The sequence below is a fragment of the Oryzias latipes genome, chromosome 3, assembly GCF_053564925.1.
Source record: "Oryzias latipes strain Hd-rR chromosome 3, Olatipes_Hd-rR_3.1".
In the NCBI taxonomy this organism is placed as follows: domain Eukaryota; kingdom Metazoa; phylum Chordata; class Actinopteri; order Beloniformes; family Adrianichthyidae; genus Oryzias; species Oryzias latipes.
Genome location: NC_136239.1, coordinates 42,087,720 through 42,111,037, shown reverse-complemented (window position 1 = coordinate 42,111,037; position 23,318 = coordinate 42,087,720). Strand labels below are relative to the sequence as shown.

The window sequence follows — 23,318 nt, the reverse complement described above, 5'->3', positions numbered from 1 at the left end:
ATTCAATAAATAAACGTTAAAGATTATATGTTTCACTTCATTATGCGCTTAAAGTTGATTTATTTGTTTATCATCAAACTGAAGAAAATAACTGGACAAACGTATTTTATTTTAGCTTCGTCTGTTTAATGAACCTGCCCTGGAAGGCCTTTTACAGACTGCTCATGAAGGCATCGCGAAGAGAGAACGGGACAGGATCCCACGCGCATGCGCTGCAACAGCATGCATTGATTTGTGACATCACTTTCTTTCCTGTGTTTCACAGCGTTCGTGTCCAGTGAAATTCAAACATGTCTGAAAATTCCACAATAATGTGACAAAGACGGACCCCCCCCCCCCCCCCCCCAACACATAGACACAGTACAAACGCGCCCAGAGTCACGCGGACACCCCAAAAACGAGATGGGATTGATGTCAGAGTGAGACCTCTCTTTAGGAGGCGATCTTTGGAGCAATCGTGTTCAGCCCTTCGTAGTGAGACATCTTCGTGTTAAAGGATCTCTGTGAGTTCTTCTTCTTGAAGGATGGCAGCCGGCAGCGCGTGGAGGTCACTGGTAAGCAGAAGGTTCCCCGTGAGCGGTTCTAACCGTCCGTTATCCGAACTTCGGTGGTTCCGAGACAGCGGATGTGCCGACGTGTCTCTGTCCGCCGCGGGCTCCGTGAAAGCCGCGCTAGCGCCCGGATGTTAGCCGCTAGCCCGCGTCCTTCAGCGGGCTCCGGTCAGAGGAAGCCCCGCGCGCTCACCTGCCGCCCGCGAAAGCTAGCTTCCTGTGAAAGAGTCGGTGTTAAGTGGATCTAGTGAGTTCTCTGGTCTAAACAAAGATCTTTAGACGGCGGGCTCACGTGCGGGGACGGGTGTGAGGGTTCCGTGAAACTTTGAGGACGGTCGGAACACATGAAAGATGTTTGTTCAACGGCAGATTTCCAGGTAAAGGATTTGCTCTTCTTTCCTTCAGGTGAGCCATGTGGTGGGCGGAGCCGCGAGGAGACCCGCCCCACGGGGCGCATTCTTCTCCAGAGGGGTGAGTGGTGGGGAAGGGGCAGGAACCGCCGCGGAGGTTTGCCTCCCTGTGGGAGCAGATTTATGTTCTTTACCTCAATCTGTCAGAACCACTGATGGTAAACGAGAACTGGACTGATTTGCCCCGCCCCCTGGCGTTCCAAACCGGAAGTATCCTCTAGATCCCTTCGACGTCTGTGGAGGAATAAACAGCTGTCATTCTATTGGTCAGAACCACCATTCTGGATCTGATACGTTTTTTTAAACATCTTGATAAGACTCAACTTGTTCAAGTCATAAACTGACCAATCAGACGCTTCAATAAAAGTGGGTGGAGCCTGGTGACCTTCAGAATAATAATAATTAAAAAAAACTGTTTGACAGATTTCATGTAGCACCTTTCCAGTGGTAGGGGTGTGGCCTTCCAACAAGCCCACTCCTGATTGGTGAGTGGTTGCCATAGAGATGACTTGAATTGACCTGGAGCTGGAATAAACCATTTTCTCTGGATGACGTCACTCAGTCCAGTTCATGTGATTGGACCGGTGGAGGGGGGGTGAACGCTAACACTCCAGGGTTCTTGTAGAGGGTTGACGGTTCAGTGGAGCGGGTCAGAGTGGCGCTCCTGACCCCGGTGGAACGCGGTTGATGTGTCCTTTGCGTGTTTGTGCAGCTGCAGACCGTCACTCTGATTCCTGGAGATGGAATCGGCCCAGAGATCTCCACTGCTGTCATGCAGATCTTCGACGCTGCTAAGGTGAGCGCGTCTGCCCTGAGAGCGGCCGCAGCCGGGAGCGCCGTGAGTAATGGCTGTTTACCTGCAGGCGCCGATCAGGTGGGAGGAGAGGAACGTCACGGCGATAAAAGGACCGGGCGGCAGGTGGATGATCCCTCCAGATGCCAAGGAGTCCATGGACCGGAGCAAGATCGGCCTGAAAGGTCAGCGCTCGTCCCAGACGCAGGTCGGCCGATCACGTGCTTCAGGCGCAGCCGGGCCGCCCGGTCTGCAGCGTTGTCCCGCGTGATGGGAAAGATTATGCAAACCACACGTCAGTCGTCTGCACGTCACCATACGATCGGCCAGAGCCGTTGCCTTCACCGCATCAACGGGTGCTAATGCCGTTAACAGGCTAGGATGGTCCTCCCGCACTGAGGACCCGCGAGTATAACCCCCCCCCCCCTCCACTCCGCGCCAACATGAACGCCGACTCAGAAACAAACGTGTTTTTGTGCTCCACCCTCATCAGTCCTGATGAGAGCATCGTTAGCGATCCGCCGGTCCAAGAGACGACGCTGGAGAACCAAGGAACAGCTTTGGACCACGAAGTCCTGTGTGACGGCGTGGACGCGGGCGCACGCAGGCGCCTGGCACATACGCACGTGCACACAGGCAGGCGCCTGGCACATACGCATGTGCACGCACGCAGGCGCCTGGCACATACGCACGTGCACACAGGCAGGCGCCTGGCACATACGCATGTGCACGCACGCAGGCGCCTGGCACATACGCACGTGCAAACACTCAAGCGTCTGGCACATACGCACGTTCATGCACGCAGGCACCTGGCATATACGCACGTGCACACAGGCAGGCGCCTGGCACATACGCATGTGCACGCACGCAGGCGCCTGGCACATACGCACGTGCAAACACGCAAGCGCCTGGCACATACGCACGTGCACGCACGCAGGCGCCTGGCATATACGCACGTGCACACAGGCAGGCGCCTGGCACATACGCACGTGCACGCACGCAGGCACCTGGCACATACGCACGTGCACGCACGCAGGCACCTGGCACACATGCACACACGCAAGCGCCTGGCACATACGCACTTGCACGCACGCAGGCGCCTGGCACATACGCACGTGCACACACGCAGGCGCCTGGCATATACGCACGTGCACACAGGCAGGCGCCTGGCACATACGCACGCAGGCACCTGGCACACGTGCACACACGCAAGCGCCTGGCACATACGCACGTGCACGCACGCAGGCGCCTGGCACATACGCACGTGCAGACACGCAAGCGCCTGGCACATATGCACGTGCACGCACGCAGGCGCCTGGCACATACGCACGTGCACGCACGCAGGCGCCTGGCACATACGCACGTGCACGCACGCAGGCACCTGGCACATACGCACGTGCACGCACGCAGGCGCCTGGCACATAGGCACGTGCACGCACGCAGGCACCTGGCACATAGGCACGTGCACGCACGCAGGCACCTGGCACACGTGCACGCACGCAGGCGCCTGGCACACGTGCACGCACGCAGGCACCTGGCACATAGGCACGTGCACACACGCAGGCGCCTTACACATAGGCACGTGCACGCACGCAGGCGCCTTACACATACGCACGTGCACGCACGCAGGCGCATGGCACATACGCACGTGCACGCACGCAGGCGCCTGGCATATACGCACGTGCACACAGGCAGGCGCCTGGCACATACGCACGTGCACGCACGCAGGCACCTGGCACACGTGCACACACGCAAGCGCCTGGCACATACGCACGTGCACGCACGCAGGCGCCTGGCACATACGCACGTGCAAACACGCAAGCGCCTGGCACATACGCACGTGCACACACGCAGGCGCCTGGCATATACGCACGTGCACGCACGCAGGCACCTGGCACACGTGCACACACGCAAGCGCCTGGCACATACGCACGTGCACGCACGCAGTCGCCTGGCACATACGCACGTGCAGACACGCAGGTGCCTGGCACATACGCACGTGCACGCACGCAGGCGCCTGGCACATACGCACGTGCACGCACGCAGGCACCTGGCACATACGCACGTGCACGCACGCAGGCGCCTGGCACGTGCACGCACGCAGGCACCTGGCACATAGGCACGTGCACGCACGCAGGCACCTGGCACACGTGCACGCACGCAGGCGCCTGGCACACGTGCACGCACGCAGGCACCTGGCACATAGGCACGTGCACACACGCAGGCGCCTTACACATAGGCACGTGCACACACGCAGGCACCTGGCACATAGGCACGTGCACACAAGCAGGCGCCTTACACATACGCACGTGCACACACGCAGGCGCCTGGCACGTGCACGCACGCAGGCACCTGGCACATAGGCACGTGCACGCACGCAGGCACCTGGCACACGTGCACGCACGCAGGCGCCTGGCACACGTGCACGCACGCAGGCACCTGGCACATAGGCACGTGCACGCACGCAGGCACCTGGCACACGTGCACGCACGCAGGCGCCTGGCACACGTGCACGCACGCAGGCACCTGGCACATAGGCACGTGCACACACGCAGGCGCCTTACACATACACACGTGCACACACGCAGGCGCCTTACACATACGCACGTGCAGACACGCAACGCCTGGCACATACGCACGTGCACGCACGCAGGCGCCTGGCACATACGCACGTGCACGCACGCAGGCACCTGGCACACGTGCACACACGCAAGCGCCTGGCACATACGCACGTGCACACACACAGGCGCCTGGCACATAGGCACGTGCACGCACGCAGGCACCTGGCACACGTGCACGCACGCACGAAGGCGCCTGGCACATAGGCACGTGCACACACGCAAGCGCCTTACACATACGCACGTGCACACACGCAGGCGCCTTACACATACACACGTGCACGCACGCAGGCACCTGGCACACGTGCACGCACGCACGAAGGCGCCTGGCACATAGGCACGTGCACACACGCAGGCGCCTTACACATACACACGTGCACACACGCAGGCGCCTTACACATACACACGTGCACGCACGCAGGCACCTGGCACACGTGCACGCACGCAGGCGCGTGGCACACGTGCACGCACGCACGCAGGCGCCTTACACATACACACGTGCACAGACTGACAGGTTTTTTTTCCACTTGCTTTGGTTTCCTTCCTACGTGGACGTTGACCCCCAGAGTAGGAAAAACATTGTTTGTTTTTCTTGGTTGGGGGGTCAAAAGAACAACTGAGACGACTGACCGTCACATTTAAACTTTCAGGGAGTTCTTTACATGTTTCATATAAGATCTGCTGCAGTTTTTTGTTTTTGACAATTTCTGTTGAAGTTTTACTTTATTTAGGAAGAAAACATTTTATTTACCATAACAGAACAAAGATGCTGCTGAGCCTGTTCCTCCTAGTCCTTCTAGGATCTATTTAGATGCTGTTTGTATTCATTTGTTTAAATAAAGTTTGTATTGTTTTAAATATTGCTAATGAATATCTGCTCCAAATATGGCCCATCGGCCTTCTTGACTGCTGATAATCAGCATCGGCCCTGGAAAACCAAACCAGTACCAGTGGATGTGTATCCTGGGGGGCCGCTGCTGACCGGTGGTCCGCTTCCTCCTTTAGGACCGCTGAAGACGCCCATCGCCGCGGGACACCCCTCCATGAACCTGCTGCTCAGAAAGACCTTTGACCTTTATGCCAACGTGCGGCCCTGTGTGTCCATCGAGGGCTACAAGACGCCGTACACCGACGTGGACCTGGTCACCATCCGGGAGAACACGGAGGGGGAGTACAGCGGCATCGAACACGTGGTGAGGCGGCGCAGAACTGCAATCTTTGATTGTAGCTGGTCGAGCGGGTGAAGATCTGCAGCGTCTCACCTGTCGCACAGAGCAGTGCCTCACCTGTACTGTCCTGCTGTGGCTCCGCCCCCTATGCTCCTGTCTTTCTGCAGATTGTTGACGGCGTCGTTCAGAGCATAAAGCTGATCACAGAGAACGCCAGCAGACGGATCGCAGAGTACGCCTTCGAGTACGCCAGGAACAACCAGAGGAGCAGCGTGACGGCCGTGCACAAGGCCAACATCATGTGAGCCGCCCCTTCAGGCCTTGAGGCGGGGCTGTGGGCGTGGCCTATCGCTCAGTAACCGTGTTTGTCTACAGGCGAATGTCCGACGGGCTGTTTCTGAGGAAATGTCGGGAAGTGGCCGAGAACTATAAGGACATCAAGTTCGCCGAAATGTACCTGGACACCGTGTGCCTTAATGTAAGACCGTGCAGCGGAGCCCCTCCTGCTCCTGCCCCCGAGTCACTCACCTGGGTCACTCACCCGCGTCACTCACCAGGGCGTCTCACACCCGCGTCACTCACCAGGGCATCACTCACCAGGGCGTCTCACACCTGATTCACTCATCCGCATCACTCATCCAGGTCTCACACCCGCGTCACTCACCAGGGCGTCTCACACCCGCGTCACTCACCAGGGCGTCACTCACCAGGGCGTCTCACACCTGATTCACTCATCCGCATCACTCACCTGGCCGTCTCACACCTGCGTCACTCACAAGGGCGTCACTCACCAGGGCGTCACTCACCAGGGCGTCTCACACCCGCGTCACTCACCAGGGCGTCTCACACCCACGTCACTCACCAGGGCATCACTCACCAGGGCGTCTCACACCTGATTCACTCATCCGCATCACTCATCCAGGTCTCACACCCGCGTCACTCACCAGGGCGTCTCACACCCGCGTCACTCACCAGGGCGTCACTCACCAGGGCGTCTCACTCCTGATTCACTCATCCGCATCACTCACCTGGCCGTCTCACACCTGCGTCACTCACCAGGGCGTCACTCACCAGGGCGTCACTCACCAGGGCGTCACTCACCAGGGCGTCACTCACCAGGGCGTCTCACACCCGCGTCACTCACCAGGGCGTCTCACACCCGGGTCACTCACCTGGCCGTCTCACACCCGCGTCACTCACCAGGGCGTCACTCACCAGGGCGTCTCACACCCGCGTCACTCACCCGGGTCACTCACCTGGCCGTCTCACACCTGCGTCACTCACCAGGGCGTCACTCACCAGGGCGTCACTCACCAGGGCGTCTCACACCTGCGTCACTCACCTGTGTCACTCACCTGCGTCACTCACCCGCGTCACTCACCTGCGTCACTCACCTGCGTCACTCACCAGGGCGTCTCACACCCGCGTCACTCACCCGCGTCACTCACCCGGGTCACTCACCTGGCCGTCTCACACCTGATTCACTCATCCGCATCACTCACCTGGCCGTCTCACACCCGCGTCACTCACCAGGGCGTCTCACACCCGCGTCACTCACCAGGGCGTCTCACACCCGGGCGTCTCACACCCGCGTCACTCACCCGCGTCACTCACCCGGGTCACTCACCTGGCCGTCTCACACCCGCGTCACTCACCAGGGCGTCACTCACCAGGGCGTCACTCACCAGGGCGTCACTCACCAGGGCGTCACTCACCAGGGCGTCACTCACCAGGGCGTCTCACACCTGCGTCACTCACCTGCGTCACTCACCCGCGTCACTCACCAGGGCGTCTCACACCCGCGTCACTCACCAGGGCGTCACTCACCAGGGCGTCTCACACCTGCGTCACTCACCTGCGTCACTCACCTGCGTCACTCACCCGCGTCACTCACCAGGGCGTCTCACACCCGCGTCACTCACCAGGGCGTCACTCACCAGGGCGTCACTCACCAGGGCGTCTCACACCTGCGTCACTCACCAGGGCGTCACTCACCAGGGCGTCACTCACCAGGGCGTCTCACACCTGCGTCACTCACCTGCGTCACTCACCCGCGTCACTCACCAGGGCGTCTCACACCCGCGTCACTCACCAGGGCGTCACTCACCAGGGCGTCACTCACCAGGGCGTCACTCACCAGGGCGTCACTCACCAGGGCGTCACTCACCAGGGCGTCTCACACCCGCGTCACTCACCTGCGTCTCACACCCGCGTCACTCACCCGGGTCACTCACCTGGCCGTCTCACACCTGCGTCACTCACCAGGGCGTCACTCACCAGGGCGTCACTCACCAGGGCGTCTCACACCTGCGTCACTCACCTGCGTCACTCACCTGCGTCACTCACCTGCGTCACTCACCCGCGTCACTCACCTGCGTCACTCACCTGCGTCACTCACCAGGGCGTCTCACACCCGCGTCACTCACCCGCGTCACTCACCCGGGTCACTCACCTGGCCGTCTCACACCTGATTCACTCATCCGCATCACTCACCTGGCCGTCTCACACCCGCGTCACTCACCAGGGCGTCTCACACCCGCGTCACTCACCAGGGCGTCTCACACCCGGGCGTCTCACACCCGCGTCACTCACCCGCGTCACTCACCCGGGTCACTCACCTGGCCGTCTCACACCCGCGTCACTCACCAGGGCGTCACTCACCAGGGCGTCACTCACCAGGGCGTCACTCACCAGGGCGTCACTCACCAGGGCGTCACTCACCAGGGCGTCTCACACCTGCGTCACTCACCTGCGTCACTCACCCGCGTCACTCACCAGGGCGTCTCACACCCGCGTCACTCACCAGGGCGTCACTCACCAGGGCGTCTCACACCTGCGTCACTCACCTGCGTCACTCACCCGCGTCACTCACCAGGGCGTCTCACACCCGCGTCACTCACCAGGGCGTCACTCACCAGGGCGTCACTCACCAGGGCGTCTCACACCTGCGTCACTCACCAGGGCGTCACTCACCAGGGCGTCACTCACCAGGGCGTCTCACACCTGCGTCACTCACCTGCGTCACTCACCCGCGTCACTCACCAGGGCGTCTCACACCCGCGTCACTCACCAGGGCGTCACTCACCAGGGCGTCACTCACCAGGGCGTCTCACACCTGCGTCACTCACCTGCGTCACTCACCCGCGTCACTCACCAGGGCGTCTCACACCCGCGTCACTCACCAGGGCGTCACTCACCAGGGCGTCACTCACCAGGGCGTCTCACACCTGCGTCACTCACCAGGGCGTCACTCACCAGGGCGTCTCACACCTGCGTCACTCACCTGCGTCACTCACCCGCGTCACTCACCAGGGCGTCTCACACCTGACATTCTGCTTTCTCTGCCGACAGATGGTTCAGGACCCCACGCAGTTCGACGTCCTGGTCATGCCAAACCTGTACGGAGACATCCTGAGGTGGGCGTGGTCACAGCTGTGGTAGAACTGAAGCTGGTGTGTTGGTGCTGAGGTCATGTGACTGTGTTTCAGCGACCTGTGTGCCGGTCTGATTGGGGGACTCGGCGTCACTCCCAGCGGGAACATTGGGGCCAACGGCGTCGCCATCTTTGAATCGGTTCGTGCGCCGCGGTATGCAGACTCAGACATGTCGTTCTCTGGCGTGACCGGCCTCTTCGTTGCAGGTGCACGGCACCGCCCCCGACATCGCCGGGATGGACATGGCCAACCCCACCGCCCTGCTGCTCAGCGCCGTCATGATGCTGCACCACATGGGCCTCCATGATCACGGAAAGAAGATCCAGACGGCCTGCTTCGACACCATCCGAGACAAGAAGGTGGGTGGGACAGCCAATCAGGAAGCAGCGTGATGTCACTGACAGTGGTAACGTTAGGCCGCTATTTACGGCGGCGCCATAAGGCTTTAGTTCATCCGAAGAGTCCTCCAGCCAGAACACGTGGACTTCTGTACTGCGTTCAGCATAAACGGCGCCCGAAAATCCACTGCAGCGCAGAGGCAGACGGTGAGAGCGCACGCGCGGTGGGAGAAAAGGAGACAACAGTCTGAAAGAAAGAAGGAAAGTCTGGGAATTATAAGCAAAGATGAATGCGTTTAATTTGTTAATTATAGTTCCAATCACGCACCATATCCAAAACGTAAAAACAAAAGTGCGGTGATGCGGTTATCGTCACAGCCCTACTTTACAGTCCCGTTCACGCCCTGATGCTGCCAAACGCCAACCTCCCACCAGAGGCAGGGGGGGTTCAGTGTCTGGCTTAAGGACACTTTGACACATGGGGGGCAAGGCGGGAATCAGACCTGCAATTCCCCGATCAGAGGTCGACCACTGCACCACGGCTGTGTCTTCTTTCTGAAACCAAAGCTGAAGGAACCTAATGATGCGCTGGCCGTCTGTCACTGAACCTCCATATTCTTGGTAAACAGACTTTTGCTGAAGATTTTACCGTGTGCGTGCCGACTCCGCCCTCCCTGCAGAAGGAAGTGAGGTTGTTTCCATGGAAACGGCGTTGTTACAGTGAGGTCGTTTGGTTCCAGGTGCTGACGAAGGACCTCGGAGGGAACTCAAAGTGCTCCGAGTTCACGGCTGACATCTGCCGCCGCATTCAGGACCTGGACTGAGGGCGGGGCCTGACCTCCTGACCATTCTTCCGTGCAGCTTCAGTGTCGGTCCACGCTCTCCTCACACACTGACGACAGGAAACCCAGAGGAGGTGGAGCTTCATGTCCTGTCCTGCGTATCATGAATGTGATGTCATCAGGAGTGCCGACGTGTCCGATCAGCTTTGGCGTTTTGTCTATGGCCTTTGACCACAGCGGGGTGCACTTATTTATTGTTTCTGCTTCCTGCCGGCGAATTCACAAATATATCTTCTACAACCAAATGTGTTCTGTGTGTTCCTGGCAGAAGCTGAACCTGCTGCTTTTCAGTGTTTCCGTGGTAACCGTGCTGTGCACGTGGATCTTTGTTTGTGACCAAACGGCGAACGTTTCAGCTCAGAAGAACCACGTGACTTCCAGGTGGAAACGGACTGAAAATCGGGCCCGTTCACCAGGTGACCACCAGGTGTCAGTAGTGAGCATTCAGCCGTAGTTCATGTTGGATTCAGGTTCTGTCTAAATTCACTACATAGTGCTCTACATAGCGTGTTATCCATGTTCTAGTTTGTCTAAATCTACAATTCCCAAATCCAAGAAATTTCCCAGAAGTCTCTCTGAAAAACCAGTGTGCCTTGATGCTCACTAGATCTGCGAATATAGACCACAATGCATTGCGTCTGAACAATTTTTGCCAAAAAAATGTAAATATTTTTTAATAAACATCAACATTTTTATTTTCAGGAGACTGTGGACTCATAATCGTCAGAAAATGCTCACATTAGATTTCAACTTGGAGAAGTCGATTACGTCATATCCGCTATAAAAAAAGGAGCGTGGTGTCAGAACTGCTTCTAAAATTCAGGGCTTAGTGTTTTAGTAGTTAGGGGTTAGAGCGGGAATTCGGACGGCCTCAGTTTTAAACCCCAGTGTTCATCTGCGAATCCATGAGGTAGATCTGCTTTTGGGTTTTTCCCCCCAGTTCTGTTGTATCAGAACCTTTAGAACCAGCAGAAATAGGCAGGAACGAGAACGGCCAAGATGGCGTCTGCGTAGGTACGTACCTTCTGAGCTCCTGCAAAAGTTATCGGACATAACATCTATTTCATCCAAAAGACCAAGAAAACAGCTCAAAATTTTTCTGGAAGAGAAGGATCTTTTTATTTTTTATCTTGATGTTCAGTCGAGAAAGAAAGAGAATGCGAAAAAGCTGCAGTCCTGAAGACCACCATGTGTCATGACTACACCAAACCGTCACCAACTTCAGACATGGAAGCTTTCCCTCCTCTTCCTAAAACTCCAAGTAGGCCCCCAGCTGCAAAAAAAGCTTTGCTGGCAGCTGGACAAAGCTCTTCTGATTCAAATGAAGTCATTGCTGTTTTATCTGAGCTGATAAACAAGCGAGCCGACTCATTGGAAAGGCTAATAAATGAAAACTCAAAGAAGATAGATGAAAACACGCTGAAGATTGAAGGGAGAAGGAGAAGCTGAGAATTCACATGCAACGAAATAAAAGACACACAAAAGTCTTTGAAAGATGTTGACCAACGTTTGAAGAATGAAGACAAAACCGTGGCAGCTCTTCAGGTCCAGGTTCTGGAACTGGAGTCATATTCAAGGAGGTGGAACCTGAAACTCTTTGGTGTCACTGATGAAGATGTGAAGGTCACTGAGATCTGTCAGAGCATCGTTGTAGAAGACCTGCAGCAGCCTTTCTCTGCCATTGATGTCACACATCGCCTTGGGAAACCCAATCCCAGCAGCACACGCCCCAGAGATCATCATCCGGTTCTCCCAAAGATCCTACAGAGATGCCGTCTGGAGAGCCGCTAAAAACAGAGAAGAAGCTCCGCTTTGCCGAGGATCTTTCCACAGCTGTCAGAGAAGCCCGGCTGAAAGTCTGGCCCCTCATCCAAAAAGCCAGAGAGGAGGGAAAACGAGCTTCAGAGCCTTCATCAACGGTCAAGAGGTCAGGTCATCAGGTCACTGGTGGGCATGTGATCCTCTGACATTGTTGAGAATCACTAAAACTAAAACAGGATGGATCTGACTGAACTTCTAATTTACTGAGGCCCACTTGGAAACACAAAACCAGAATCTTTTGACGTGGGCTTAGTTCAGTTTTTCCTCTTTCGGAAATGTTTTGAATACCTTCAGTATTCACAAAATATTGTTGAGCATTTACTGCTGTGCAGGTTAAGCTCAGAGGATACGTTTCTTTTCTTAGTGTTTGAGAGTATTTTTTCTTGTTCTAAATATTTCATTGTCTATTGTTTCGCTCAACGCCAGCGGGTTAAGAAGTAATATCAAACGAAAAGCTATATTTTTATTTCTTAAGCAGCTGAATGCAGATCTTTTCTTTTGTCAGGAATCTCATTCTGTTTGTTCTGATGTAAATGTCTGGAAAACACAGTGGGGGGTGGGGGGGGGACGGTTTATGGTTTTCTCATCATCTGAAAAATCAGCAGCAGTTTTAACCCTAAAACATAAATATAACGGGAATGTTCTGCTTACAGAATCTGATGCTAAAGGGCACTTTGTTGGGCAAGTTATTGATTACAATAATAATATAATTATTTTCAATATATACGGCTACAACTCGAATACAGAAAATAAACAACTATTTCTTATAATTGAGAGTACATTGAAAAAATGGCTTCAGAAATTTCCAAACTCTGCAATTATTGTGGGGGGAGATTTTAATATGACTTTAAACCCTCAGATTGATCGGTGGCCCCCCTCGAATCATAATCCCAAAAATATATTTTTCAAATCTTTTATGGAACAGTTTAAACTGGTGGATATCTGAAGACTCAAACATCCTAATATACCATCTTCTACATGGAGTAATAAATCTAGAACAGCCCTTTCTCCATTAGACTTTTGGTTAATTTCTAGTGATTTACAAGATAAGGATATTTCAGTCAATATCTTACCGTGTCCACTTAGTGACCATCAAGCTGTCCGTATAGATATTGTTATGTGTCCCTCACAAAATATCAGTAAATCTCATTATTGGAAATTAAACAACTCGCTGCTCAAAATTACAGAAGTGCAAACAAAAATTAAAGATCTTCTTTCAACATTTTTTAATAAAGTCAAATTGGAGAACTCTTTCTCAGTTAATTGGGAGTTGTTTAAATATGAATCAGCCAAGTTTTTAAGAACATTTAGTGGCAATTTAGCTAAACTAAGAAAGCAACAAGAGCATGACTTAATCACAGGCATCTCAGTACTATCACAAAAACCTCCAGACAGCTGTCAGATGAGCAGAAACTACAAATGATCAAACTACAGGAAGACTTGGATCAAGTTTATAAAAGAAAAGCAGAAGGAGCTTTTATTAGATCCAGAAAACAATGGCTTGAGCATGGAGAACAAAACTTCTCTTATTTTTTTAAAATGGGGGGGAATAGGCAGGAACACGTCAGCTGATCTGGTCCGGTCGAGTCACCGCTGCAGTCCCGGTTCCGTCCACCGAGAGGCGCTGTGCAGAGAAGGTGGAGGCGGAAGCAGAAAGCGTCTGCTGACGTCACACCCAGCTGGCAGCATGGCGGCGGTGGACGTGGAGGACGAGAGCCTCCTGGCCTCCATGTTCCGGGACAGTTTTCCGGACACCTGGAGGGACAACCCGGACTTCGCGGCCTACCTGTCCGAGCTGAGCGCGTGCGGCGTGGAGGAGCTGAGCCGCGAGCCCGAGCGGCTGGCGGAGGAGCGCGCGCAGATCCTGGAGCAGACGCGCGAGCTCGCCTTCTCCAACTATCAGACGTTCATCCGGACCGCGGACTGCACCGAGCTCATCTACCGGGACTTCGGGCGCGTGGAGGCCCGGGTGTCCAGCCTGCTGGAGAAGCTGCCCCGCTTCGGAGAGCGCTGCAGGTGCGCGCGCGCGCGACCCCACGCTCCTAGCGCCTGCGTACGCCGGCCGCTCTAAGCGGGTTCTCCCTCTGCAGGAGCTTCATGAAGGAGGCGGAGGAGATCGCCGCCAGCCGCCGCATGAACAGCCTGACGCTGAACCGCCACACGGAGATCCTGGAGGTCCTGGAGATCCCGCAGCTCATGGACACCTGCGTCCGGAACGCCTACTACGAGGAGGCGCTGGAGCTGGCGGCCTACGTCAAGAGGCTGGAGAGGAAGCACGCGAGCCTCCACGTCATCCAGGTGAGGCGCGCGCTCGCTCATCGGGTGGTCTCAGTCTGTTTTGGTTCTGATTGGTCAGCTGACCCCAAAAGGGGCGGGGTTTCACCTGTTCCATCGAAGGCTTGGTGGTCCTCCAGGTTCTTCTTCCTCTGGTTTTCAGTGCAGAACCTGGATCTGGTTCTTCTGCTGAGGAACCTGGTTCTACAGTGGTGGCCAAAGGTTTTGAGAACGGCATAAATGTCAGAAGTTTTTCTATCAGCATCTGCATAAACTCCAGACTATTGTGATCAGATGAACTGCTTCTCCGTCTTTGTCCTGAAAAGGAATCCAGAATAAACCTTCACTGCTGTCACCAAAGGAGCTGCTGAGGTGAGAATGTTGGCAGACTGATGGGGTAGAATGGAGGGTGATGCTTGAAATCATTGTTCATCCATTGGTAACCATGGTGACCTGCAGAGAAACGCGTGCAGCCATCGTTGCATTAAAGTGGGGAGGATATTGTAGCAACTAAGGTTGCACCTAAAGATGCAAAAGGGCCTGGAGTCAAGAAGGGCAACAGAGAAGCCAATTCTCTCCAAAAAACATCAGGGACAGATTGATCTGCTAAAAGTCAATCAATCAATTTATTATTTGTGTAGCACTTTTTAAGCAGAAGCAACCAAAGTGCTTAACATAAAATCACATAAAATCAGAGACAATATGATACAATAAAGAATCAATAAAAGCAATAAAACAGTAACAGAATAAAATTAACAAGCTGACCCACTAAATCCGCTCACTGGAGTTAAAAGCCTGACTAAAAAGATGAGTTTTCAAAAGCGTCTTAAAATGACTGACGGTTCTGGCTGACCTCACAGAGAAGGGGAGAGCATTCCAGAGTTTAGGACCTGCAACTGAAAAGGCTCTGCCTCCCCGAGTCACAAGCCGAGTCCTGGGAACCACTAAAAGCATTTCATCTTCAGATCTTAGGACTCGACATGGACGATACACATGTAACAGCTCAGAAAGATACAGAGGTGCCAGACCATTCAAACATTTAAAAACCAAAAGTAAAATCTTACAGGCAGCCAGTGAAGAGAGCGTAACGGTGGAGTGATACGCTCACACCGTCTGGTCCCCGTTAACAGGCGGGCCGCCGAATTCTGAACCAGCTGGAGACGGCGGAGCAGAGACGGTCAATACCACTGTAGAGAGTTCCAGTAGTCCAGTCTGGAGAAGATCAAGGCATGAATCACTTGCTCCACAGCATGCGGAGGAAGATATGGCTTAACTTTACTTATTAGCCTCAAGTGATAAAAACTAGACTGGACCACTGCACTGACCTGCCTGTCGAGGTTTACCCCAAGATTCCTAATAAAGGAGCATCTGAGGGGTCCAGGGGGCCAACAGACCTACAGCAGCCTGTCAGCAGGTCAGTTTTTCCAAAAACGAACACCTCTGTCTTGTTTTTGTTCAGACAGATGAAGTTCAGCTCCATCCAGGATTTGATTTCCGCCAAGCACTTCTGTAAATTGCCAAGACCCTCCGCTCCTCCAGATTTTAAGGGAACATAGATCTGGATGTCATCGGCGTAGCAGTGGAAGGAAACATTATGTTTCCTAAAAATGGACCCCAGTGGCAGCAGATAGAGCGAGAATTAAAGAGGGCCTAAAACTGAGCCCTGGGGTACACCATGCTTGATTGGAGCTTCTGAAGAAGAGTACTGTCCAACTTGGACAGAGAAACTCCTGCCACATAAATACGACTTGAACCAACAGAGTGCTCCAGTCTGGATAATAAAACACTGTGATCCACTGTGTCCAAAGCAGCAGTGAGATCTAAAAGTATTAAAACAGTGGAGGCCCCAGAATCCACAGCTAAAAGGTCATTACACACCCTGAGGAGAGCGGTTTCAGTGCTGTGACAGGATTTAAAACCAGACTGAAACTTCTCAGAGATATCATGTTTTGTTAGATGGTCCTGTAATTGAAAATAAACCACCTTCTCTAGAATTTTTGAAAGAAAAGATAACTTTGAAATTGGCCTAAAGTTTGAAAGAACATTAGGATCCAAGTTATGCTTTTTCAAAAGGGGCTGTACAACAGCATGTTTGAAAGCAGCTGGCACACCCCCCGAAACAAGGGAAGAGTTGATGAGACCAACTATCCAGGGGCCTATGGCATCTAAGACCTCCTTCAGGAGTCTGGGGGGAACACAGTCACCTGGGCAGGAGGAAGGCCTCAGGTGTTGAACTATCTCAGAAATCTCAGAGGAAGTGACAGACTCAAAGTGATCTAAAACAGCAGGTGGTGACGTTAAAACAGGGGGGTCAGGGGTCCAAGGAGAGGGTAAAAACCTGACGGGACTGACCTTGTCAGTAAAAAATGTTAAAAACTGTTCACAGAGTAAAACAGAAGGAGTCAGGCAGGATGGACTTAAAAGAGACTTTAAAGAATTAAAAAGGACCTTAGGCTTGCTGATGTTCTCAGACACAACATTCGACATAAAGTGGGTCTTGGAACTTTTCACAGCAGCCTGAAACTCAGTCAAGGAGTTTTTAAAAATCTGTAATGAAACATGAAGCCCTTCCTTTTTTCCATTTACGCTCCGCGCAACGGCAGGAGCGTAAATGGAAAGGCTCCGGGGCCGATTTACAGCGTTTCACCTTAAATGGAGCAATAACATGTAAAATGCCCACACAAACAGAGTTAAAATTGTCCAGCAGCTCATCAACGTTTCCATTATGGGCGTCCACGGAGGAAAGCTCAGATGCTGGGAACTGCAGCGCCGTCTGCGCGCGAGGGCGCGTGAGTCAGGCGGCAGCGTTAAAAGCTCAAAAAAGTGAACGGACGAGTCCTTTTCTCCCATGATGCCTCTCTGATCGTTTAATTGAACGAGTGCAAAGGTAAACTGAGCGAGTGCATTCAGGAGCTGAGAGAGTAAAGTTGTGACTTGGTTTGCCAGCAGTGTTCAGGGGGCGTGTTTGTCACATGGGGGCGGTAACCTTTCTGGTTGATCTGATTGGCTGAAACTTGCAGGTCAAATCCTGCGAGGCGGTTTTCAATTTTTTAGAGGCTTTAATAGAAAAGGTCGACACACATTTGCGGCTCCTTTTCTAAGACAGGAGCAGCTTCAGGGGGTTTAGGCCGTTCCAAAGTCTGTGAAATAACAGAAAACAGTGGCGCAATTTTAGTTTTTCCAGGCACAGGGATGGAGCCCCACTTTAATTTACCCTGGGCAATTGCCCGTGTTGCCCCTGCCTAAAACCGCCACTTCCCCTGATCTGAAAGCAGCAACTTGGAGAAATGTAACATTTGTGTCATTCTCCAGACTTTTGGTGGTGACTGTGCACTGAACACAGGAACACAGGACCGGAAAGAACAGGAACACAAAACGGGTTCTGTAGCCTTCTTCATGACGTGCTTCATTTGTAGCTCCGCCCCCTTTCTCCTCCTCTCCTCCTGCAGGGAATCGTGCGTGAGGTGCGTCAGTCCACCCAGCTGATGCTCTCCCAGCTGCTGCAGCAGCTGCGCAGCAACGCCCAGCTGCCCGTGTGTCTGCGCGTCATTGGCTACCTGCGGCGGATGGACGTGTTCACGGAGGCGGAGCTTCGGGTCAAGTTCCTGCAGGCGCGCAGCACCTGGCTGCGCTCGGTGCTCACAGCGATCCCCGACGACGACCCGTACGTCCACGTCACCAAAACCATCGAGGCCTGCAGGGTCCACCTGTTTGACATCATCACGCAGTACCGGGCCATCTTCTCAGACGAGGATCCACTGGCCCCGCCCCCCGCCGGCCAGACGGCGGTGAACGAGGCGGCCATCTTCCACGGCTGGGTGGTTCAGAAGGTGGCGGAGTTCCTGGAGACGCTGGAGCGGGACCTGCAGCGAGGCGTGGGGGGCCGCCTGGACTCGCTGCTGGGGCAGTGCATGTACTTCGGCCTGTCCTTCAGCAGGGTGGGGGCGGACTTCCGGGGGCAGCTGGCGCCCATGTTCCAGCGGGTGGCGGCGGACACCTTCCGCTGCGCTGTACAGGAGGCGGTGGACAAGTTTCAGGAGGACATGAACATGTACACGCTCATCGCACTCCCCTCTGTGCTGGGCGGGGCCATCCCCCCCACCGCCCCCGGCGTCCAGCCCGGCACCCTGCAGCCCCCGATGGTCCTGCTGGACTTCCCCCCCCTCGCCTGCTTCCTCAACAGCATCCTGAGCGCCTTCAACGACCTGCGGCTCTGCTGCCCCCTCGGCCTGGCGCACGACGTCACGCTCTGTCTGCAGGACGCCGCCCACATGGTGAGAGCCCGCCCTGCGGGGGGCGCTGCAGTCACATGACCGTCCGCGTTTTCCCTGAAACCGTTCCACAGATTTCCAGATTTGTCTTTATGTTGAAGAAAAGATCAAACAAGGTGAACCTGTTGATGAAGACGATGGTGACGTCGGAAGCAGTTTTTCTCAGGGACTTCCCAGCTCCGGCCACAGGGGGTGCCAGAGAGCAGCGGTGTAAAGGTTTTAATAAACTGGCGGCCACACCCAAAGCTCCGCCCCCTCTGCCTCCTGCCATCTGTTTTGTGTAAATGATTTTAACGATGCTTGTCTCTTCTGCTCGCGTGTTTTAGAACAGAGTTTTCTTTTAAGGTTTTTCTTGTTAGTAAAATCTTCACTAACGAGCTCAGCAGCTCAGGTTTATGGCTCAGAACCGGGTCTGAAGCTTGTGGTTCTTCTGAAGGTGACCCATCAGATTCTGGGGTTCCACCGGGCCGAGGCGGCGGCGATTAGCAGCAGGGAGGCGGAGCTTTTCTCTCGGTTCTGCTCGGCGTACGCGGACGACCTGCTGCCCTTCCTGAACCGCTGCCTGCAGCTGCTCTTCCCTCCGGCGCAGCTGGCGTTGGTTCTGGGTGAGGACTCGGTCGACCCGCTTTATCAAGGCGTTCCTTGGCGTTCCCGGTGGCTCAGGTGTTTCTCTGTGCAGGTGTTCCCGCCTCCCAGCTGGTCCGCTTCGGCGGCCTTGGCTGCATCGATGTCGCCGCAGTTCTGCAGCCTCTGGACTTCCTGCTTTCTCAGAAGGAGGAGCCGGCGCCGCCAGGCAGCCCAGCCGAGCTGAGCTCACTCGCCATGGAGACCCGGCTCCCAGAATCAGAACCGACCCGGTTTGACTGTGAGCCCACAGCTGAGCTGCAGCCTGAGGAGTGAGGGTGTTGTGGTCACATGACCTGCTCTGGTCACAGGATGGAGACGTGTTTAAGGGACTTGTGGGTTTGGATCTGGTTCTGGTTCTGCTCAGGAGTTTTCTGCTACTTTTCAGATGAACCGTTTTCTTTTGAGTCTTTCTATTCCATGGGAAATGTATTTATCCAAAACCGCTTAATGAAAAAAATAAAAATGTTGAAACCTTTTCTAAAGGAAGGCTGTTGCAGCCGTTGTCACGGCAACAAAAAAAAAAGCTGAAATAAATTCTATATTAAAATAATCTTTGCTGACTTGAATTGATTTAGAAATATTCTTGATGGTTTCGCTGTGAAGATCCCAGATCCAACTGGATCATCTGCGTTCACAACAAGCCCCGCCCTCTGATCCTTTGTGATCCCAGCAAAGCAAACCTTGTAGTTCCTCCAAACGCCACGGGGGGGCGCTGTGCCACAGGCAGCGTGTTCTCAGACTTACTGAACTCGCTACAGGCGACTTGGCAAAGGCGGTAGTGGCTCAGGTGGTTGAGCAGGTCAGCCGTTCGAACCCCGCTCCCTCCAGTGTCGATGCGTCTGGACGTCCCGGCAGCCACGCCTCTGTCGGCGGAACTGAATGACCGATGGAAAGGATTGTGGGCCAGAATCCCTCCCGGGTCATGTGATGGGTTCCTCTGAACTACAACTGGGTTTGCTTTGATCTCGTGTTCTCATGGGTTCTTACCTTTTACTGTTTCAACCTTTGTTTCATGTTGGCGATCTTTCTCAGACGCCGTGCGAATAACCTCAACCTAAAACATCGACGGATTCAGAAAAACCTTCCGATGGTAAACCGCAGAGGCTCGTGGTCGTGTGACGCCTCTGCAGGTATTTCTCATCTCTGTGGCGTCCCCATCCTGGCAGGATGTGATGCCTTCAGAAATGGGCGGGGCACACGGATGACTGACCACGTCCAGCTGAGTCGCTGGACCGTCACGACTCGGTGGCTAAAGACGGACCTGGTGGACACTCGCTGAACAGACCCGGGTCTGTGACCCGGCTCAGGAGGAAGTGAAGGTTCTGTTACAGATTTTAGCCCCGCCCCCTGTGACCCACACAGCCTGTAATGTCTGAAGTTTATTAGGACACGACGTTACACACAACCCGCTGGACTGCGGAAAGTTCTGGTTCTGCTCAAACGGACTGAACCTCCATCACTTCTTCTTGACAAACTTTTTGCGGGCGGCGTTGGGGTTGGCCCGCCTCCTGCCGCCACCGCACTGACCGTCTCTGATCTGCAGGTTGGCAGCGCGGCTGTAGACGTCGTTCTGGCTAAAGGGGGAGGATCCCGCCACGTAGTCCGGGTCGAAGACGTCGGTCTTCTGCCGGGCCTTCCTGGAGAGGCGCTGCTGGGGGAAGCGCTGGTCCTCCACCAGGTGGGGGTTGTCTCCGTGTTTCCCCCCCTGAGGCAGCGGCAGAGAGTGCTGCGGCGCAAACACAAGCAGGTCACATGACTTCCAACCACATAGGCCCCTCCCACCCCGCCTCTCACCCGCAGTCCTCTGGAGTTCAGAACTTTGGGGTTTCTGGAGAAATGCATCTTGGTGGTTCCGTCATCGTTCAGCGTCACCGCCACCTTCTTCATGGTTCTGTTCCCGCAGTGCGGACAGAACACCTTCGCCATGCTGCTGGTCGTCCTGCAGACAGAGGCCCGCCTCAGTACCCGGCGCCGCCGTCCTCGGTGGGTTTGTGTGGGCGGGGCGCTCACCTGAAGCAGGCGTGACACCTCAGGATGTAGTTCCTCGCCTGTCTGATCACCATCCCGCCGACGGAGAGGACGTGGAGGCCCATCTGGATCAGAACGTTCTGGAAACACAGGTTGGACAGTGTTCTGGAGACCTCATCTGCACTTTACCAGCAGAACCGCGCAGACAGAACCGGAACGCTCATTCAGGAACTCCTTTTTTTAAATTCTCCACCAGAACCAGTACGCACCTGCATGGCGAAGTCGGTGGTCAAACATCCAACTGTGACATCAGCAGGAGCCGTCCAATCAGCAGACTCCATCTTGACTTGTCTGATGTTACTGGGAGTGATCCAGCCCCCGCCGTCAGGCTCCTCCTCCTCTGGTTCGTTCTCTTTATCCTCGTCATCCGACCGGTCTTCAGCTGAAGGGTCTGACCGAGAGGCTCCGCCTTCATCCTGTGAGGAGGACACACCTTACTGGAGGAGGAGTTGGGGGCGTGGCCCCCCGTGGTAACCTTCACTAACCAGTAGGGCCAGCAGCTCGTCGCTGATGATGGGCGTCGGCTCCCTCCAGAACTGAAAGCTGTTGAAGTGCTCTCCGTCCGCCGCCTCGCTCCGTCCGTCATGTGACTCCTCCTCCGGACCCTGAAGGAGCAACACCTCATGCTGACAAAACCCACAAGGCCCCCAGGCGGCGCCACCTGCTGACACTCACCAGTGACGCCAGCAGGTCGTTGTCGAGCGGCGCCACGGGTTCCCTCCAGAACTGGAAGCTGTTGAAGCTCTCGCCGTCTTTGTGGTCGTGAGTCTGTGTGTTTGAAGCTTCTGTCGCCTTCTGAGGAGGAGGGGGAGACAAGCAGACGAGCTCCTGAGGAGATCCAGACGTCTGCGGCGCCGCCGGGGGCCCAAACGCTCCTTACCTTGGAGGGAAAGTGGAAGCCGGGGACGTTGACCGGAGTCTCGGGGTGGCGCGGCGTGCTCTGGATGTTCACCTGCAGCAGCGGCTCCTCCCTCAGGTGCTCCGCCCCCTCGTGCTCCAGCTGCAGCTGGTAGGTCAGAGCCAGAACGCGGATGTCGGTGGCGGACAGACTCGGGTAGTCGCCGGTCTTCTTGGAGAACTCGGTCACTGGAGAACGTCAGACGGGAAAGAATCAACAAACCCAGCCAGCTCAGAAAATGTCCCCCAGCTGAGCAGCAGCCCAACAGCTGTCAATCTGCACCACTGACCAACGGAGCGGTCAGTGGGCGTGGTCAGAGAGGACACCAGAGGTCAGAGGTCATCTGCCTCCTTCATGGCAGATGACCTCTGATAAAATTTTTCATCATGGAGGTGAAAAAATTCAAAGCCTCAAAAATTTCACACTCAGCATTAATCTCCATGACAACGGTCGAAAGGGGCGGGGTCAGTGCCATGTTTTGGTGCGCGTGGTGCGTTCAGGTGCGGTCTGTGTAATGGTTACAGCTGAGTAAAGTGCCATGTTTTGGTGCGCGCGTGGTGCGTTCAGGTGTCACCGTGTCTGACGTGCTCCGGATGCGGCTCCCTGAAGTGCAGCTGGTACGGCAGCACAGCCAGGCTCCTCCGGGTCTCTTTGTCCCGGATCTCGTCCACCACATCCCGCAGCGTGTAGATGTTCGCTCCGATCTCCTGGATCACAGATCAGGGCCTCAGATCCGGACACGCCGATGCCCCCCCACCCCCCACACCCACATTCCGGTCTCGCGGCATCTCCCAAATACCTGCACACCCTCTCACCTGTCCGCGGATCACGTGTTCTCACCTGTAGAGGTGCTCTCTTCAGAAACGCACCGGCGTCAGCGACAACATGCTCCACCAGGGTCGGCGCCATCTTGGTAAACGAGCAGCCACATCAACGACCAATCACAGGGCAGACGGCTGTCACGTGCCTCGAGCTTTCAAGCGCACTGGGAAAGTGAGGTTGGCTTCCACGTGACCGGCTTTGATTACCATGGTGATGCCTTCACTGCCTCTTCGGAGAATTCAGTATTTAAAATCACCGAATTGTTTTGCAATTTCAAATATTGTTCAGCTTTGACGAAAAATTTTAAAATGTTTTTTCAAGTTAAACTGTATTTTTATTTAGAAATAAAAATGTTTTGCAGTTGTGGAAATGTGAAGATTTCCACAGATCTAAGCAAAAACAAAAGGAAATTTCAGGAATTT

At 54.7% G+C, this 23,318-nt stretch overlaps 3 protein-coding genes across 3 annotated transcripts; 2 read left to right on the top strand and 1 right to left on the bottom strand.

Moving 5' to 3' along the window:
• Window positions 1-408: 408 nt before the first annotated feature.
• idh3a (isocitrate dehydrogenase (NAD(+)) 3 catalytic subunit alpha) lies at window positions 409-10,400 on the top strand. Its single transcript, XM_004086073.4, has 11 exons — window positions 409-554; window positions 957-1,022; window positions 1,674-1,757; window positions 1,825-1,939; window positions 5,378-5,565; window positions 5,709-5,842; window positions 5,917-6,019; window positions 8,893-8,957; window positions 9,030-9,114; window positions 9,182-9,334; window positions 10,054-10,400. Exons 1-11 carry the CDS (start codon window positions 525-527, stop codon window positions 10,135-10,137), a joined length of 1,107 nt encoding a protein of 368 aa, XP_004086121.1. The 5' UTR covers window positions 409-524; the 3' UTR covers window positions 10,138-10,400.
• A 3,173-nt stretch (window positions 10,401-13,573) lies between these two features.
• On the top strand, window positions 13,574-19,630 carry cog8 (component of oligomeric golgi complex 8). Its single transcript, XM_004086070.5, has 5 exons — window positions 13,574-13,992; window positions 14,067-14,274; window positions 17,700-18,524; window positions 18,958-19,126; window positions 19,201-19,630. Exons 1-5 carry the CDS (start codon window positions 13,664-13,666, stop codon window positions 19,419-19,421), a joined length of 1,752 nt encoding a protein of 583 aa, XP_004086118.3. The 5' UTR covers window positions 13,574-13,663; the 3' UTR covers window positions 19,422-19,630.
• Window positions 19,631-20,514: 884 nt separating this feature from the next.
• Window positions 20,515-23,072, bottom strand: nob1 (NIN1 (RPN12) binding protein 1 homolog). The gene is made up of 9 exons (XM_004086072.5): window positions 22,915-23,072; window positions 22,649-22,781; window positions 22,057-22,262; window positions 21,852-21,971; window positions 21,662-21,781; window positions 21,386-21,592; window positions 21,159-21,256; window positions 20,943-21,087; window positions 20,515-20,874 (listed from the first exon to the last, which is right to left on the bottom strand). The coding sequence occupies exons 1-9, from the start codon at window positions 22,981-22,983 to the stop codon at window positions 20,605-20,607; spliced, it is 1,368 nt and encodes a 455-aa protein (XP_004086120.1). The 5' UTR covers window positions 22,984-23,072; the 3' UTR covers window positions 20,515-20,604.
• Window positions 23,073-23,318: the final 246 nt, after the last annotated feature.